The 17,193-nt window shown below is 41.2% G+C and overlaps 1 protein-coding gene across 1 annotated transcript in view; it reads left to right on the top strand.

The window, feature by feature from the left end:
- Positions 1 to 17,193, top strand: part of EPB41L3 (erythrocyte membrane protein band 4.1-like 3) — a 67,543-nt gene that overhangs the window by 39,392 nt on the left and 10,958 nt on the right. Inside the window, exons 9-15 of the mRNA XM_009872024.1 lie at positions 325 to 422; positions 1,731 to 1,906; positions 4,058 to 4,224; positions 7,776 to 8,342; positions 12,398 to 12,451; positions 14,333 to 14,368; positions 15,076 to 15,267. Of these exons, the coding sequence (XP_009870326.1) occupies positions 325 to 422; positions 1,731 to 1,906; positions 4,058 to 4,224; positions 7,776 to 8,342; positions 12,398 to 12,451; positions 14,333 to 14,368; positions 15,076 to 15,267 (1,290 nt within the window). The remainder of the gene's footprint in view (positions 1 to 324; positions 423 to 1,730; positions 1,907 to 4,057; positions 4,225 to 7,775; positions 8,343 to 12,397; positions 12,452 to 14,332; positions 14,369 to 15,075; positions 15,268 to 17,193) is intronic.

Here is a 17,193-nt window from a genome sequence, read left to right as displayed (position 1 = left end):
TTTTTCTCAGAAGTCTCCCAAGTCTTAACTGATCTCTTTATTACAACAGAGCATAGAACACCACTGTCACCATCAAAAACCTCTTGCTCATTATCTGGGTTTCCTGCAAAAACTGATCCTCAGAGGTTGTCATTGATTATCACTCACAGCTCCCTTTCCAGAGAGTGGTCAGTACAGTGTGTATATACGTGGTTGTACATGAGCATGTACATTCATCCTTGCAATTAAATGATTTAGATGGAAGAAATGAAGGTGAACCTGTGTACACTGTCCAAAAATGAATGTGCAGCATCAAATACATACTTTTTCTTTTTTCCTGCCTAGTTTGAGCAGTTTGAAAGCACAATTGGGTTTAAGTTGCCAAATCATCGTGCTGCAAAGCGCTTATGGAAAGTGTGTGTTGAACACCATACGTTTTTCAGGTATGTGGGTTTCTTTTCCTAAAGGTCTGATATAAAACACAACAGAAAAGCCCAATTTTGTCAGCAGAAAACCCCTTCAAATCTAGTCGTCTTTTTGATCACAAAGTATCTCTGAGCAGACAAGGGAAGGTTATTGCCTCTTCAAAATTTGAAATGTTTCACTCAAATTATCATACTGTTTCAGATAGATACTGAATGTTTAAAATCACCATATGGTACCAGTTAATCATTGTTTTGCTTTATCTGTGCCATGATATTATCAGCCACTATAATTAAAGAGATGAAGGACTCTACTGCACTTTGGCACATGTGCTTGTATAGGGAGAACAACTTACATGGAAAGTTACTAGGGAATATGGGTAAGAGGTTTAAAAAAGACAGAGATTTTTATTTAATTGCATGTGGAGATGCAGACAGTAGTCAGTGGTGTATTTTTGGTCACCCAGAATCCTGAATCTGTAGCTGTAATTTTTGTATTGCTGAGAAATTTTGCAGCTATGTTTTTGACATCTAAGAAGACCTGAGAAAGGTTTGGGAATAGCAGAATAACTACTGTAATTAGTTTGTTCTGAGGTAGCCAGCAAAGAGATACTTGACAGTGGAAACCCAAAACGGTGAGATTTTCCATGGTGTAAAAGGGCATCCAGCCCCTTCAAGATGTTTGAGAGGCTGTCTGTATGTTCACACATGAAGTGCAGTCTTAGCAGCAAAAAATGTAAAAAGAAATTGAGTAAACATTTTTTTGTGTGTTTTCTGATTTTTAATCCAAAATCAGTGTCTAAGGCAGGAACTTCATGGCAGGAGAATGGCTTCTTCAGCAAACTCCCATAGCCAAAATAAAAGAAGGGGAAGGATCAACCACAAAAAATATTTGTGGCCCTATGAATGAATGCTGCCCAGCATTCACTGGAAGTCTGTTTTGGCCCATGTCCCCGGCACAGCAGCACCATGTTGAATTTGAAGTATAAGAGATGTATCTGTATTCCAGCCCAGACTGCGGTCCCTGATAGAAGGAACACCTTATTTTTAGTTTTGGTGATGAGAAAATAATAAACTTGATTTTCAAACCAGAAGGGACTGAGTAATTCTTGCCTGTTAGGAAGAACTCAGCTCTTGAAATGCGTTAGGCAAGCGATTTCGTCAGGCGGTACAAGGGGCATCCTTTGATTCCCTTTTAACCACAGACCTGTGAGGCACAGGTTACAATGGAGAGTGATAGCCAATAGTCATCTTTGCTTCTCTGCAGGAATAGTGGACTGGGTTTTGGAGGAGGAGGAGTAACAGGTGCACTGCTTGATGTGTTTTTAGGCTCCTGCTGCCAGAAGCGCCTCCAAAGAAGTTCCTCACACTGGGCTCCAAGTTTCGTTACAGCGGCCGGACGCAGGCCCAGACGAGAAGAGCCAGCGCCCTCATAGACCGTCCCGCACCCTACTTTGAGAGGTCTTCTAGTAAACGTTACACTATGTCTCGCAGCTTAGATGGGGGTAAGGTCCTCTCAGTTGACTTTGTCAAAAGTTATCATCAGTGCTTTAGATTAGGTATAAACCTCTTGTCATCTCATCTCCTGGAGCTTCGGCTGAGGGGAGGCTCTCAGTACCTGCACGTTCACTACAGGGGTAGGGGAGGATGCAGAGATAAATGTACTGCTGCCATCGTTACAGAGTGCCTGCAGGAGGTCCTTGGGAGCCCACTCTTCACGTGGCCTCTCTCCTTGGCCTCACACCTGCAAAGCACTGCCCCATTTTGGGGAAGGACAGGGCACCTGGACCTGCCAGCCTGAGCAAGTCAGACTTCAACGCTTTTTCAGGGTTTGCATGAGTGTTGGGTTTTGGTTTAATGTGGCTTTTTTTTCCTATGCAGGTTTTTCATTTAAGATTATGTTAAAATTTATAAATTAGTAATTTCCCTCGATTGACTAATAACACATGTTTCCAATTACCTCACATCCCAGTTGGATCAGCACTAACAGGCTTTTTCTATACATGATTTCTGAAGGTGTGAGGTGGAGAATAAAATACGCAGGTTAATAGCACATTCTTCTTCCTCCTCTTTTTCTCTGTGGTTCATGGAGGTCAGAACTCTGCTGCTCCCTGGGGTTAAACCAATGTGTGATTCACAGTCTCAGCTACTTCATCAGCTCTTACTGTTATCAGCTATTGAGCAAATTGAGCAAAAAGAGGTTGTAGTTTATTTTTGCAAGAAAAAAGACTGAAACTAAATTTAGAATTGCTACAGTTAAAAAAACCAAAAGGTAAATTTTTCTTCACAGTATCACAAATTGCAGTGAATACAGTTGATGGTGGGGAGTGGCAGAAGCTTTGGTTTAAAAGTACTAGTGACAAGCCTTCTTTTCTCCCACTAAAGGTGCTGCTTGTCATTAATTATTTTGGAATCTTCTAATTCTGATGTGCTTCTTGCTCGTTACCAAGCAACTGGTGACCTGATTGCTGTGCATGTGTCTCAGAGCGGATATTATCCTTCTGCGTTATTTTGTTTGTAACATCTCAATACAATGTCTCCCTCTACTCCCTTTGCTTTGAGCCGCCTCCTAAGCTTGTCCCCAAGAGACAAGATATCTGAAACGCTTTTCCCCAGCATTTGTTAGACTCTACAAAATTTTTACAGCATTAATTTGCCTAAGTGCAAATGGGGAAAAGAGATTTTTTTAATCAGTGCTTATGATTTCTTCACTAATATTACTATAACACAAATGTGGCTGTAACATTCTTCATCACGATTACACTGTGATCTCAGCGCTGTCATTTGTTACAGATGCAGGTAACTTTATCGATTTGAATAGTCCTATTGAGATAGAAATTAGTTAAGCAGGAGTAAACAGCAGGGCCTGGGTACATATATTAATGTTTTGGTTACATTCTGTCTGTAAATTTACTATTAATTTCAAAGTTATTTATATATACATATATATGTCTGCTGAATTGTGAAACATTTACATCCTAGAATACTCAGGTTTGGTCCACTGAATTGAATGCCATCAGTTACCAGAATTTTTGGGGATAATGAGCTCACTTAACTGGCATACTTTAATACTCAGTATTACAAAGATCTCATTTCTTGATTCTCAGATATTATGTCTGTGTTACATCAATATTGTCATTTCCTGTAATGTAGCATGTTACTTGCCATGCATTTGATCTGCATTGTTATTCTGACAGATTTCCTAAAAAACCTCTTCCACCCCCATGGCTGATGTCATAGCTGGCTCTCCTTATGTTTCCTGCCTGATAACTGTGGCAACACATTGATTTTTTTTCTGATGTTTTACTACGGTAGCACTTTTAATGGCTTGCTAACACTTAACAACTGTGTAATGCGCACATTAGCTACAGTAATGTGTGTATACACATCCATAATATATGTTTATGCCTATAAAAGCTACAAGCTTTATTTCAAGTAAACAGTTTATTTAAATGTGTGCACATGCTTCTGGTTTCCTGAAACATGACATAGTTGTGCTTTCAGCAATATCCTAAATGTTTTACTAACGCAGCTTTTTAATTTTATGCAGCTTCTCAGCAAAAGCTATTTCAGACTTTCCCTCTTTAAATATTTGCTTTTAGCATCAGTGAATGAAAACCATGAAATGTACATGAAGGATTCTGTGTCTGCTGCAGAGGTTGGTACTGGCCAGTACGCCACAACAAAGGGCATCTCTCAGACCAACTTGATAACCACTGTGACTCCAGAGAAAAAGGCAGAAGAAGAGAAAGATGATGAAGAGGGCAAAAAGAAAAGAGCAGAGGAAGTCACCCCAGTCTCGGCAGTACGCCATGACACCAAGGTAGCGTTTTGAGGGGTTTGTATTAAACTGACCTGGCTGGAGAGCGCTCAGAGAAATGCAGAATTGGGAGGGAGGAAGGATGGAAGGAGATATTTAGTCCATGAAAGGAAACAGGAATATGCACAGGTGTATGTATGTGTGTGTATATATGTCTTGAATCGGTATTTTTATAGTCCTTTCATATTTCATATGGTGTTGCAAAAGTTAGTTCCTGCCTTGGGCTGTGTTTTGAAATCTAATAAACAATCAGAACTGTGTTCTCTACATAGCATTGAAGAGCTCTTTACCTAGTAGCCAGAAGTAGCCTGGCAGCGTACAATTTGCTCCTTTGGTCTTCAGTCATATTTTGACTTCGGTATGGGCATGATGTTTTTTTATTTTTCAAGAAGGCAACAAAATAGTTCTGTGTTCTTGTGTGTAGCTCTTGTGCTTTAAACAATTATATTTTTCTTTTTTACTTCTCATAATGCTCTGTTTCCTAGCATATATTTCAATGAGCATTTTCCTCTATTAACTTGTGCGTATTAATATATTATTTTAATCGCTTTTTGGCTCACAAAAGCATTTGCTTCCCTTGTTTGAAGTTTTACATTGAAGAAAACTGTTTTTCTTGATGATTCTCTGCTTAGTTGTTAAATTTCATCCGTCACCATCTTCAGTCCCACAGACACTGCATACATGAGCACACATGGCTGTACTGAGTCCTTAATATGCAGTAAATCAAATGGGGACAAAGAAGATACTGAATTTTGGAAATTAACAGTGAAGACAAATAAGGTAGAATCAGAAAAGATCAGGTGTAAAGTGTTCTCTGTTTCTTTTACATTGAGGAAGAGAAAACAGAATATGAATTATTAAATCTAGAATGTCATTCAGAAATTATACTGTGGAATGCACTTGCTAAACAAGTAGGATTGACCCTTTTCATTTATGAGGAAAAGCCTTGATGTATACCTTCACACCCACAAAACTGTCATGCATGCAAATGTCAGAACCTGAACTACTAGCATTATCATATACAGCCACAGTGAGATACATAGGTAAAAGATCAAGTCTTCAAAAAGAGTTGCAATTAAGCTACCAAAAATCAGAAACAAATTGAAGTACTCTAAATTGCAGATGAGAAAAAACAATTCCTTTGAAAGTGTGTGTTGTAATCGTAGCATTAAAAAATGGGGTCTTCTTGAAACTCTATTAGTTTCTGCATGGAGAAACCTTGACAAAAATCAAATATGCAGCAAATAACCAGTAGAAACTAATTCTGTTCCAAGTGTTTGTTAATTTAGGTCATGGAGAGATCAGCTGCATTTTGAAGGTCACATGTTCCTTATATATGGCTAGAAATAGCCAAAGACATTTTAGGAGAGTATTTTTACAGTACTTAATCATACGAGAATGATTTCTAGCCCTCACTCAAGAGGTGGGTTCTGTTTAAACCATTCGTTAATACAGCTTCAGTTCTGTAAGCCTATAGAGATCTCAGTCCCGCTTCCACTGGACCTGCCAACAGCTCTTTCATTCATCACAAAGAGAATAGGATCTCAGAACAAACTTGAAATCAAATTCCCATTTAAGGGTATGTAAATTTCCTAGGTAGGTTTTCAACTTTTCCTCTAAGACAGTTTTCCTCTGCTTTATCCGTATCTATTTAAGTACCAGAAATTTATTCTAAATATTAACACTGCAAAGATGTCAGTAAGTAAATAGTCTGTATTAGCAAAGAATAAATTTACTTTGGCTTTTTTGCCTTTACACTGCAATGAGAAGTTCTGTGTATTTAACTCACATGAAGTCCTATGAGTCTATCAGCATTAAATTCTGACTTGAGCTTACTGCATTAAGCCCTTAAAGAAGACATTTGAAAGCGGTTTGAAGTTGGAGTTGAAGTTTGGTTGCTTAACTCGGGGATACAGATTGCCTGGACTGGTAGATTGTTTTTTCATCTGTTCTGGTTACAGAAGAGAGAAGCAAAGCATGTAGAGGAGGGGAGGGACCTCTTCCCTGCTTAAATGGGCTTAAATCCCATTCCTACCATTAATATATGTGGCAAAGGTTAGGCTATGTCTAAAACTTGGATCCTATTTGTTGACTCAGATTCGGGACCATCTTCTACGAACAAATGCTGTTTTGGCTTTGAAGTCACTTTGCTTTTATGGGCTGGGGAGTGGCAGTGGAGTTAAAACGCCTTTTATAGCTCCTCAGGGAGGTTCCTGGTGGATGGAGCAGTTCAGGCACTTGGAGTTTGGTCATGGAGCCAGCATGCCAATTCAGCTCAGTGTGCAGGTCTGTTGTACTGGGGTATTTTGGTGGCGATGATGGTTGCTGTCCTTCTACAGAGCAGTCGTGGCTGCTCTCACCGGGAGCATGTTAGGTGATGGTCAGCCCCCTGCTGAATCTCCTCCCTTCTGCTGATTTTTTTGTCCTCAAATGACCTGGCTGAATGCCTTACAAGCAGTGGATCGAAGCAAATTCTGCTTGTTGATATCCAGTATTCTTTGCATAGTGGTAAAATTTGTTAACAAAAGCGCTGGGTATGTTTTAACTCTACTATGGGTAAAGAGACATTTTTTGACCATGCGGAGATGTGGCTGTGTGGGGCTCAGACCTCTGCCTGGTCAGCCGCCCCTCAGATCCCTAGCGAGGGAGCACGGGGTCTGCCTAGCCAAAACCCTCAGCTCCCATCTTTCAGCCTGCTGCTGAAGGGATTTGGGGCAGCAGGAGGGCAGTGGGGTGCGTGACCAGGAGGGGGACAGCCCCTGGCACTGCTGCTCCGTCCGGCTCGCAGCGGGCAGGGCTGTGGGGCGCCCGGCAGAGGCCAGCCTGGGTGGTGGTGGGAGCTGTGTTGAGGAGATGGCTGCAGGGGTCAGTATCAAAATAGAAGGTAGTATGGGTTTTTTCTGTCAGTAACAGCTGACATATTGATTCATGCGCCCCTCCCCAAACCAAAATGTGTTTCATTTGGGTTTAGGACTTGTATTTGAGCATTTTTTTAATATTGTGATGGAGGATTTTGTGCACATGGAGTCTTAAAATCCTTAGAGTTTTAATTATTACTGCTGAGGCTCTCCAAGGTGTAGATAGAAAGCAATTGGCCCCCACTTGGTCTCCTCCTGACTGCAGGAGAGCTGTCACAAGCCGTGTTGGTATTAGAAATACATTCCTTCCTCTCTTTGTTGCTCTCTGTGTACTTCATGTTTGAAGCTCCTTATGATCTGAAGCTAGTCTTACAGTAAGTGGAAATTGGCAGCACCTGAAACTCCACATATGGCTGCGAAGGTTTTTATGTAAATCCCCTGCTGCAGATGACTAGACAAATGCTGGATGGAGAAGTTGCCTTTTGTAAGCTGTAACTCTCTTTCAGTAATACCTGTGGTGTGCAGCATGGGAACATGTGCCATTTAACCATTAGTGGAAAGCTATGGTGTTAAAATACTGTTTATATAATTATATATATATATTATTTATCATCACGGAAGAAAATTAACTAATTACAGTTTTCTTTTTGTCCTTTTGCTTTTGCGCCTTGTTTGCTGCTCTTCCTCTGTCACCAGCCACCTTTGCTTGGCACTGACTCCCACCAGCCCTCACCATCCTCACAGCCTGGCCCCCATGTATCTTCAGCAAAGCTTCGCAGGAGATGCAAGGAGAGCGCTCGAACCAAGTCCTTAGGTTCTGAGGCGCCCAAGGAGAGCGCCTCAAAGCACAGCGAGCCAGAGCCGGACTCTGACAGAAAGGGGCGAGTTTGCTCTGCCGAGCAAGACGTGGCTTTCGGCTATAAGCAAAAAGCTGGCAAAGGCGGAACGTTGTTTTCCTTCTCCTTGCAACTTCCAGAGTCATTTCCTTCCCTCCTGGATGACGACGGCTACCTGTCGCTCCCTAACCTCTCCGAAACCAACCTCCTGCCTGCCAGCGTGCAGCACTACCTTCCCATCCGCTCCCCGTCCCTGGTGCCTTGCTTCCTCTTCATTTTTTTCTTTCTGCTCTCTGCCTCTTTCTCAGTGCCATACGCCCTCACTCTCTCCTTTCCTCTGGCTATGTGCCTCTGCTACCTGGAGCCCAAGGCGGCCTCCTTGAGTGCCTCACTTGCCAATGACCTGAGTGACAGTTCAGAGGAAGAGGTGTGTACCTCGGCATCGAACACACTCTTTTTCGTGTTCAGTGCTTCAGTCCTAACCAGTGTTAGATTGCTGCAATAGTGGTCCTACTTTCAGAGCCTCATTTCTGTCTGTGCTGATATGTTAGAAGGGGTGGTTTCGGTTTGATTTTTTTTTTGTTTGGGAGTTGTTTTGGGTTTTTTTCTTCTTTTTTTTTCTCGTGTTGGGAGTGCAGCTTGGGGCCCAGGGTTAGGCACAACACTGTGTGGAAGTGGCTTGAACTGTGTCAGCTGATGCAAAGTGACTTGCACTAAACAAATTGCCACCGATCAGCTCCTGAAGTATTGTATCTGAACCCACTAAGACCTTTTTCTCCCCCATATCAGTTTATACTAGGCTTAAAGTACTTATCTAAATAGCAGGTATTAAGTACAATTTCCTGCATAATTGCATATGCATGCATATATATTCAAATGTGTATACATTACATTTCTTTCTTTAACTAGCTACCCAATAATAATGGAAATCCTCACCATCTTAGCGTGTGACTCAGGTTTTTGCAAGCGGCAGGTAGTTGTAACCTGAGCCCAGAAAAAAGCTTTCTGGTCCAGAGAAACCTGGATCTGGATTTTCAGCCTTGATCCTATCTCTGCTGCGGATGAAATTGTTTTCCCCTGCTTAAATCCAGTATATTAGTGAGAGGTCAGATTGGGACAGCTGTTCGTCAGCTGTTGGGGGAGGATGCCATGTGGGCTGTGTTCCCGTTTGCAGTGTTCAATTAGCACTGCCAAAACTAATGCCTCAAGCCACCAGGGTTATCACAGGCAGATAAAGCAGCTGCAGTAGGAGTCCACAGTAATTCTGGGAGCTGTGGATATGATAATATATGCAGAAGAAAGACAGGAATCTGCTTGTTTAAGTAACAGAGTAACTGGCATCTCTTTTTGCTGGTGCCTAGTTATTCTTTGTTGACAGAGTAAAATAATGAGTTCATTTTTTCTTCATTTTTCCTTGTGCCCTCCCATCTTCGAATGCAAAAATACAGTTTTGTTTTGTTTGTAAAAAAGAACCCAGATCAGATAATTGCAGAACGGTTGGCTGTTTTAAAAAGCCGTCTTGGCCACTTGTCGATGCCTTTGTGGTCGTCATCTTCAATAAACCAGCCTGCACAGCTAAACGTTTGTTGGTTTTGTAAGACTCAGGGCAGGATTTCATTTCCTTTTTATGGAAAGCCAAAAGTTGCATCAATTTATCTTGTGAAAACATTGTCTTTAGATGCTTTTGGCTCTATGATGCCTAATAACTAAATAATAGTGTGCAATTTCTGATAAAAGGCATCCAAAATGTCTCATTTCGTGTCCTCATTTTGAGATAGCTTGTAGGTCTCAATTTGCATTAGCTCTGTACTTGGATTAATCTAATAGCAATAACAGCATTAATACAGTGCCAGCTCCAGAGGCAATAATGAGGCAGTGTTTATGTAATACATTGGTCTGTTCCTCTTTCAGAAATGAGCACTTCATTTTGTTAGGGAAGTTAGGAAGTATTGATCATGCAAACGTATAAAATAGGCTTTTTAGTGTCGCTCTTTTGTGAGGGTGATTACTCTGGCAGTGCTTCCTGGCAGACAACACAGACTTGTGCCTAATCCAGGGGGTATTTCTTGTTGAAAATATTGCATGAGAGTATGTTTCAAACTCAGGCATGTCTGCATTACATTGCCAAAACAAATCACAGCAGTTACGGTCACAAGTTACAGGAGGTGCAGCCACAGCGTCTCAGGACAGAGCTGCTTTCCCTTCCTGCCCCATCCCTCACCCGCCCACGAGCCCCCCCAGCAGCTGCACAAGAGCCTGTCTTGGAGCAGAGCCCAACCTGTCTTGCCCTCCGCTCCGGAGGAGACCTGCCAGGCTCAGCCTCAGTTCGCCATTCCCTGCTCTGCGCTAACCCCACATCTTTTCAAGTAACTCTCAGTAATGCCGATTTCAACTCCATGGCTGTTAATTGGCTTATTAGCAGACGAGTCTTTCCCAATAAAGCGAATTTTATGTCATTTATGAATTTAGGATTTCATTGCTGTTAAAGAAACAGAAACCTTTTTCCCCCCACTCCAGTTCATAAAAGATTGCACACAGCTATTGCAGAAGGCTACAGTCAGTATTCTGAACCGGCCTCATACCTTGTTGAGCTCTGTTCACCCTTGAGCAGTCCGTGCAGAGACAGACTCTCACCCCTTAGATTTCATGAGCTTTTCTGTTTGTACCATAGCAGCTAATACTTCTATTGACTTTTCCCTGATGTTCCCAATTTCAGGTTCATAAATGAACCCTATTTGCCAGACTCATGCGTTACAATGCCTTGAGATAAATCTTTTAATTCCTTTTAAATGCCTGGATTCATTAATTTGTTGGGTTTTTTTAAATAGGAGTGACAATGCATAACTTTTATATATATATATAGGTTGCCATACCTTTACAATTGCTTATCATGTTATAAAGATGTGAGATCTTTCACTAATAAATAATTTTCTAATGCTTTAGTGAAAGCAATTTGACCACCTAGGTAGGTTGTTTTGGCATTACAGTTTCATTTAAAAATTAATTGGTCTGTCTAGGGAGTGATTATTGCTTGAAAAATTGTGTGTAACTTGCATTCATGCACTTACTGAATAGTGCAAAATGCCTGCATATTCTTCTGCCTGTCATACAAGTAGTACAAATTATTCAAAGGAAGGAAGGATAGAGAATGAAAAAACAATGAAAAAGCAGTTTTATGAAACATTGGAGTTGTCAGAAATTGACAGAAGATAAGAAATCGAAAGTTAAGACTGATACTCCATCCACCAGTAGGTTGTATTTTTCTCTTGTTTCATACAAATGTGATTTGAGGATAAGATGTATTGTCCTAGCTTTAAATTACCTGCCTGGGTTACTCTAGATTATCTGGCTACCACAGAAAGTCACTAATCAAAACCAGAGCTTTCACCAATGTTAAAACAACTTGGATGTGCCGATCTGGGGCAGTAGGGAGCACTTCCTTTACTTACTAGGTTTTCATGAGCTTATATACCATCAAAAATAGTCACTTGAGCTCTCTGCTCAGCCTGCTGTAACATAGGCTTGGCGCTCTATTTATTAAATCTTGACACTTGCACTCTCCACTAAAATGTTCTTCATGGTGTCAAGCAAAGCAGGGATAGATGAGTCTGTGCAATGCTGTGCTTTGTTTCATTTTTATCACCCGTACTTAGTAAGTGTTGGGGGGGGAGTTACTTTTATTTTTTTCTTGCTTTCATCCATATTCTTAAATGGAATGAGAAGTATTTTTGATTCTTTTAATGGCAGTTTTCTTTCTTTTTACTATCATTAACAATATCAGCTGCTCTTTATTGGAACCGAATGGGATCTGAGCCTTACCATTACTCCACAGACAGACAGTAGATGGGCTGGGGGAATGGTTATTTGAACTCCTTGGTAATGCAGACAGCCTCACGGTGTATAAACGTGGAGACAAGAACAACTTCTGTACAAATGAGGGGCTGAAAGTCAGGTGACTGTTCAAGTAGCCTTTTTTTTTTATTATTAGATTATCTTTTCCCCCGCCAGATAAAAAGTCAGCCACCATATTAATCTATATTGGCCAGAAGAAAAATTTTATTAATGATTTTCTTTTAAAAAAAATTTATGGGAGGAAAAGTTTGTTTAGAAAATAATAGCCTTTTTTTTTTCCTCCCCCCACACAGTTTTTTTGAAGCCACCTGGCATTCTTAAGAAAAAAAAATCTGCTATTCAGATAACACTTTTCCGGTAATGTTTTGTTTGGCTTATAAATTTGTTCCAGTAAAGCCATATACTGTGTACAGTACGCCTCGAGTCTTCCTCTGAGTCTGTTCTGTTTACTAATATAGCATTTTTATTTTGCTTCTTTGACTTGTGCGTGGTTTGAAAAGCAATGCTAATGCAGTTCACAGGGATGTTGAATTTAACGATTCCCCGCGTGAGCTGCGTGTACTGATGAGCTGGGTTTATTCTTTATTGCTGCCTTCCTGTGGGGACCCGGTTACTTGTCTAACCAAATAGACTGACAGTGAGCAGACGGATACTGCAGCTGATGGTGAGACCACTGCCACCGAGGTTTGTACAGTCGCTGGCACCCAGCTATGGCAGGGGAGAGCATTTTGCCTCATCTCTTCCCCACCCTGGGCAGGAGGGATGATAAACCTCAGCATGTCTCCTACGGCAGTTCGGGACCCCTCTCCGCATGCGAGTGCATGTGCGTGCAGCGGAGCGTTGCTCGGGGAGCGGAGTTTTTTCAGTGCTTCCTGTGGGTTCCTCTTTTAACTCCTGGGTTCGGTTTGGGAGCGGCGTGGCCTCTGTGCTGTGCGGGTACCGGGGCGTGACACCGCCCAGCCGGGTGGTGGTGACGGCCGGACCGTGCCGTGGGTTTTCCTGTTTGCTTGTGTTTGGTCATATGATCTGCAGCCTGTGTGTGAGAGGAGGGCGGGGGGAGGAAGGCAAGAAAAAGCAGTTTTCAAATTTTCTGGATGAAGGTATTTGCACGTTATAAATATCTTAAGTTTTTCCTTCAGTGTGATTTCACATGTCGTCTTCATGTATTGCCGGTAGTCCAGGTATTGTCTTCCGAGGAGGAACATTAAAAAAATTTGTATTCTCTTTGCACTGAGAAGCCCCATATCCACAACATGTTGTATAGACAATGCAGGCAAATGCAACCCTGTGTGACTCCGCTGAAGTGCGTACAATGCTTTCATAATTAATATGGCTGCAGCTGCAAACATAAGCTGAATTTGGTTTGACATCTGGTAGAAGACACAGCTGTACCACAAACACTACTGTAGGTTTTCACTAGGATCTCATTAATATTTCAGACTGTTAAAATTATCAAGGAAAAATGCTCTCTATGACATGTCAGGACAATTTGGCCTTGGCTGTAAATAGAATAGATTTGAACTGAGTTATAAAGTAATCAACAGATTTTCCCATGGGTCATTTGACTAATTAGGACTACATGAAAAATTAACAATAAAATAGTGGCACGAGCATTAAAAGAATCCAAACTGAGCAACAACATAAAGTCTGTTGAGACAAGTCAGGAGTACAAAATGCTTTGAAATGCCTCTTACACTCTGTAGCTTCAGGCCTTGAGCCCTACAGAAAGTATAACATAATCCTAAAACTGTTTCATTTAAAATGTTCAGTTTATTGCTCAAAAATGCATGACAATCTCCCCAGCTAGCTGACATCTTTGTTTGACGGGAGAAGATTTTATGAACCTTGTCTTCCTTATGAATACCTGATTTTCAAAACATGGGGCGTGTTTGCCATCTGAACATTTGACCCTCAGAAACGGGGCTGCTCGGGCAGCCCTTCTTCACATTGCTTTTGAAAATGTGCGCCAAAGTGAATGTGCTGGGTGTGCCACTCCTTTGCAGATAGGGACTTAAAGAGTATATACAGGCTACACATGAAGTAAAATTATTTAAATGCAAGAAGGGCCTGAGGTTGGGGAAATAGCATTTTAAGCAAATAAAACATGCTTTGTTCTTTAGGAAGTGGTGCAGGTTGTTTGACCCTGGGGAGTTTATGAAAAGCTTTGCCTGTAGCCCAGGAGATGTTACATGGTTAAACGCTGGGATTGTGGACTTCAAAGGCATTTGCTGCTGCCATTCAGTCCTAAAGCAGCCACTAACTTGGTGAGAAGGCCCAACTGCTGCTCCCTAAATAAAGATCTGTGAGCATGGAGTGCACCGATATTTATAAAAGAAAAATGTTTAATACTCCTTCATTCACAAATAACAGATCTCAAAAGAGGAGGCTTGCTCTGAGTTAGGAGAACTGTGCGAAGTCAGCCAGTGTGTCTACTCCTTCTCCTAAAGCCCTGAATGTAGTGAAAATGTGATTTTAACCTAGTGTGTTCCTCTCATTGATTTTTGTAAAGCCTTCAGTCGTATGAGTGGGTAAGATTTTGTTTTCCAATCTTTCTCATGCTGGCAGTCGGATCAAGAGGAGGACGGAGATCTAAAGGCACAGGTACAGAAACAGACAGCACAGATGTTGCTCAAGTATCACTGTTGGAGGTGTTCACCTCTCTCAGCATGTTTTTGTCAGTTCTCTGTGAAAAAATGTGTAGAAACAGCATTTTGTATCCTTTCAATACTGTTTCCCTTACCTTTCCCTTTCTTTTTCACTTCTTTCAGAATAGTCTGATTAAGCGAATACAGGGTGAAAATGTGTATGTCAAACATAGTAATCTTATGTTAGAGGTTGGTATTGGTATATACCAGTGCATGTACGTACATGTGTGTTAGTTTTAGTGGTAAACTGTGAATCTGCACTATGATGCATGAACTGTGTATTCCCACCTGCTAATAAATCAAGTAGATTTTTTTTTCTTAGATTATGATGACTCCTCTAACTTGTACTATAAATATATATATGTGCGTGCACGTATGTGTCTGTGCATCCACGCGCATATGTATGTTTGTTTAAAGCCTCTTTATCAGGTGTAAATTATAGTGATACAGATAAGCTCTTTAAGAGTATCTTTATACCCACTTGTATGAGATATGCTATGCTGTTATCTTTCAAAATGCCACATTTTCACAGAGTGTTGTGTTAGTGCTGTGCTCCCCAAGATGTTACTTCCCACTCTACTAACCAACCTGTGTGTTTTGGCTCTAGATTTCAGTTGGCTTAGGATGTATTACAAACTGCTCTATTCTTTTAAAACTGTCCAGGACCTAGACAAAACCCAGGAAGATCTGATGAAACATCAGACCAATATAAGTGAGCTGAAACGAACCTTCTTGGAAACCTCCACAGAAACAGCAGTGTCTAATGAGTGGGAGAAGAGGCTTTCCACATCTCCCGTTCGGCTTGCAGCAAGGCAGGAGGAAGCTCCTATGATTGAACCACTAGTGCCTGAAGAGGTCAGCGTGAGATGAAAGGCTTCATTATATATTTTGTCTATTCATTTTTACTTATAATAGCTCTCAGGAGATTAGAGGCTGTAGATAAGAGGCCATTCCCCACTTGCAAGTGCTCCCTTTTCTCAACACTCAGACTCTAGCAGCAAAGGTGCAAGGAAGAGCAAATAACTTTTTTTTTCATGCATATATATTTTTCATATATATATATTTTAGAGTGTGAAATTCACTATAAGCTGTGTGGCAGAATTGGGTCTCTCTGAAGGTGCAAAACGCAGGCTTTGTTACAGGTTCGGCGAGCTTGAGGAAGTCCAGCCGTGCGTGAAAGTAGCCATGAAGGTGATGGAGAGAAAATTTAAATAATGGTGACTGGTTGGGAGCAGCGGTGTAGCGGGACGGATGGGGGTACAGTACAAGCCTGACAAGAAAATAGAGAGCAAAGGGCAGAACTCTCTCAGTCTCTGAGGACAGGGAAAAAATGATGATGATAATTAGACCTGCTTGGCCAGTTCCATAAGGGAACTGATAGTTGCTGTAGTCTTCTGGGTAACGTTTTGTTGAAGACCCGATGCAGATTTCTCAACGTGTGCATTTTCATGCAGTGTGCATGCATGAAAAAATCTTGCTCACTGGGCACTCTTTAAGTGTTTGCAAGAAACTTGCATATTAAAATGCCACCTTTTATTTAGTTTGTGAGTAGAGATTGATGTGTGGAGGTAACAATGTAACATTCACGGTGCCAGAAAATAGGGCAAAATCTTAAATAAAAGCAGGGAGTCTTGATTTAAATCCGTTAGAACAAAAAGGAGTGTGCTTGTGTCGTCTGCATGAAGATTAATTGTTTTATTCTGTTTTAAGTCTCACAGGAGTCATCTTTATGGTTACCACTTGTTTTTAGCATTACAGACAAATAAATGGTCATAAAATTTGCTTCTGTCCCCCCAGCACTAATGTAATGTTGTAAAGGACTCAGGAAAAAATTATCTGGAAAGTATAATTGGAAAGAGTCTTCTGCTTTCTCGCCTCGGAGGTTGGCACTGCAAACCCACTGGGTTCTCTGAGAAAGGGAATCACTAGAGGCACGTAGACAGCACGTGTCAGCTTCTGCTCTTAGGGAAAGGGATGTTGCCAAGAAAAAGGCCCCAGCACCTCTTCTCCCGCATTATACCATCTCACCAGTGGCTGATAGAGGCATCAGACGTGCATTAGAGTGGTCATCAAGTTGGATTAAAATACTTTAAAAGCAGACTTGGTGCCCAGAGCTTACCTTTAATAGAGAGCACTGAGGAGTCTTAATGTTGCTCCATCCGTCTTGTTCAGGAATCGTAATAGATCCTACAAACATGTTAGTTTAGTTGTAGTTGAAAATAGGGGTTTTCTTTCTTAAAGGTAACTTTGCAAGTGTAATGAACAGGATGCATTTAACATGTTAAAGATGTTAGGAACTGTTGAAAATGAAGCAGCTGGCTAGCTGAGCCTGAATCAGAGGAGTGCAAGTGCAGCAAACATATAACAGCCCCTCGTTCATGTCTTCACTACTGTAGAAATTCAGTAACAATTTCTAATTAAAACATACAAACAGTAGCAAAGCATTACAGAGTTTCATAGGCTTCACCCTGAGGAAACACATCCAAATTTAACCATTCATTTGGAAAGGAAAAGGGCAAGAGTTATGTGATATCTTTTCTCTTACTCGAAGAAGACTTACTAAAAAGCAGTATCTGGTTGCTATATCTTATATGCATCTAAGTAAACCACAGCTGTCCCACAGAATCTCATCCAAATGAAGGCATTTCTGTGGAAAAATGTGAGTGGATTTAAGCTATCAGAGCCTAACTCTGAGGTGACTTCTGACACCAAGGCGTGTAGATAACATCTGACCATCCTTTTTGGTGTCGCTAAGGGAGATGATTTTAATTCACATATTCC

This window comes from Apaloderma vittatum, unplaced genomic scaffold (genome assembly GCF_000703405.1).
Source record: "Apaloderma vittatum isolate BGI_N311 unplaced genomic scaffold, ASM70340v1 scaffold536, whole genome shotgun sequence".
NCBI lineage: Eukaryota > Metazoa > Chordata > Aves > Trogoniformes > Trogonidae > Apaloderma > Apaloderma vittatum.
This window is presented reverse-complemented; position numbering and strand designations above follow the sequence as displayed.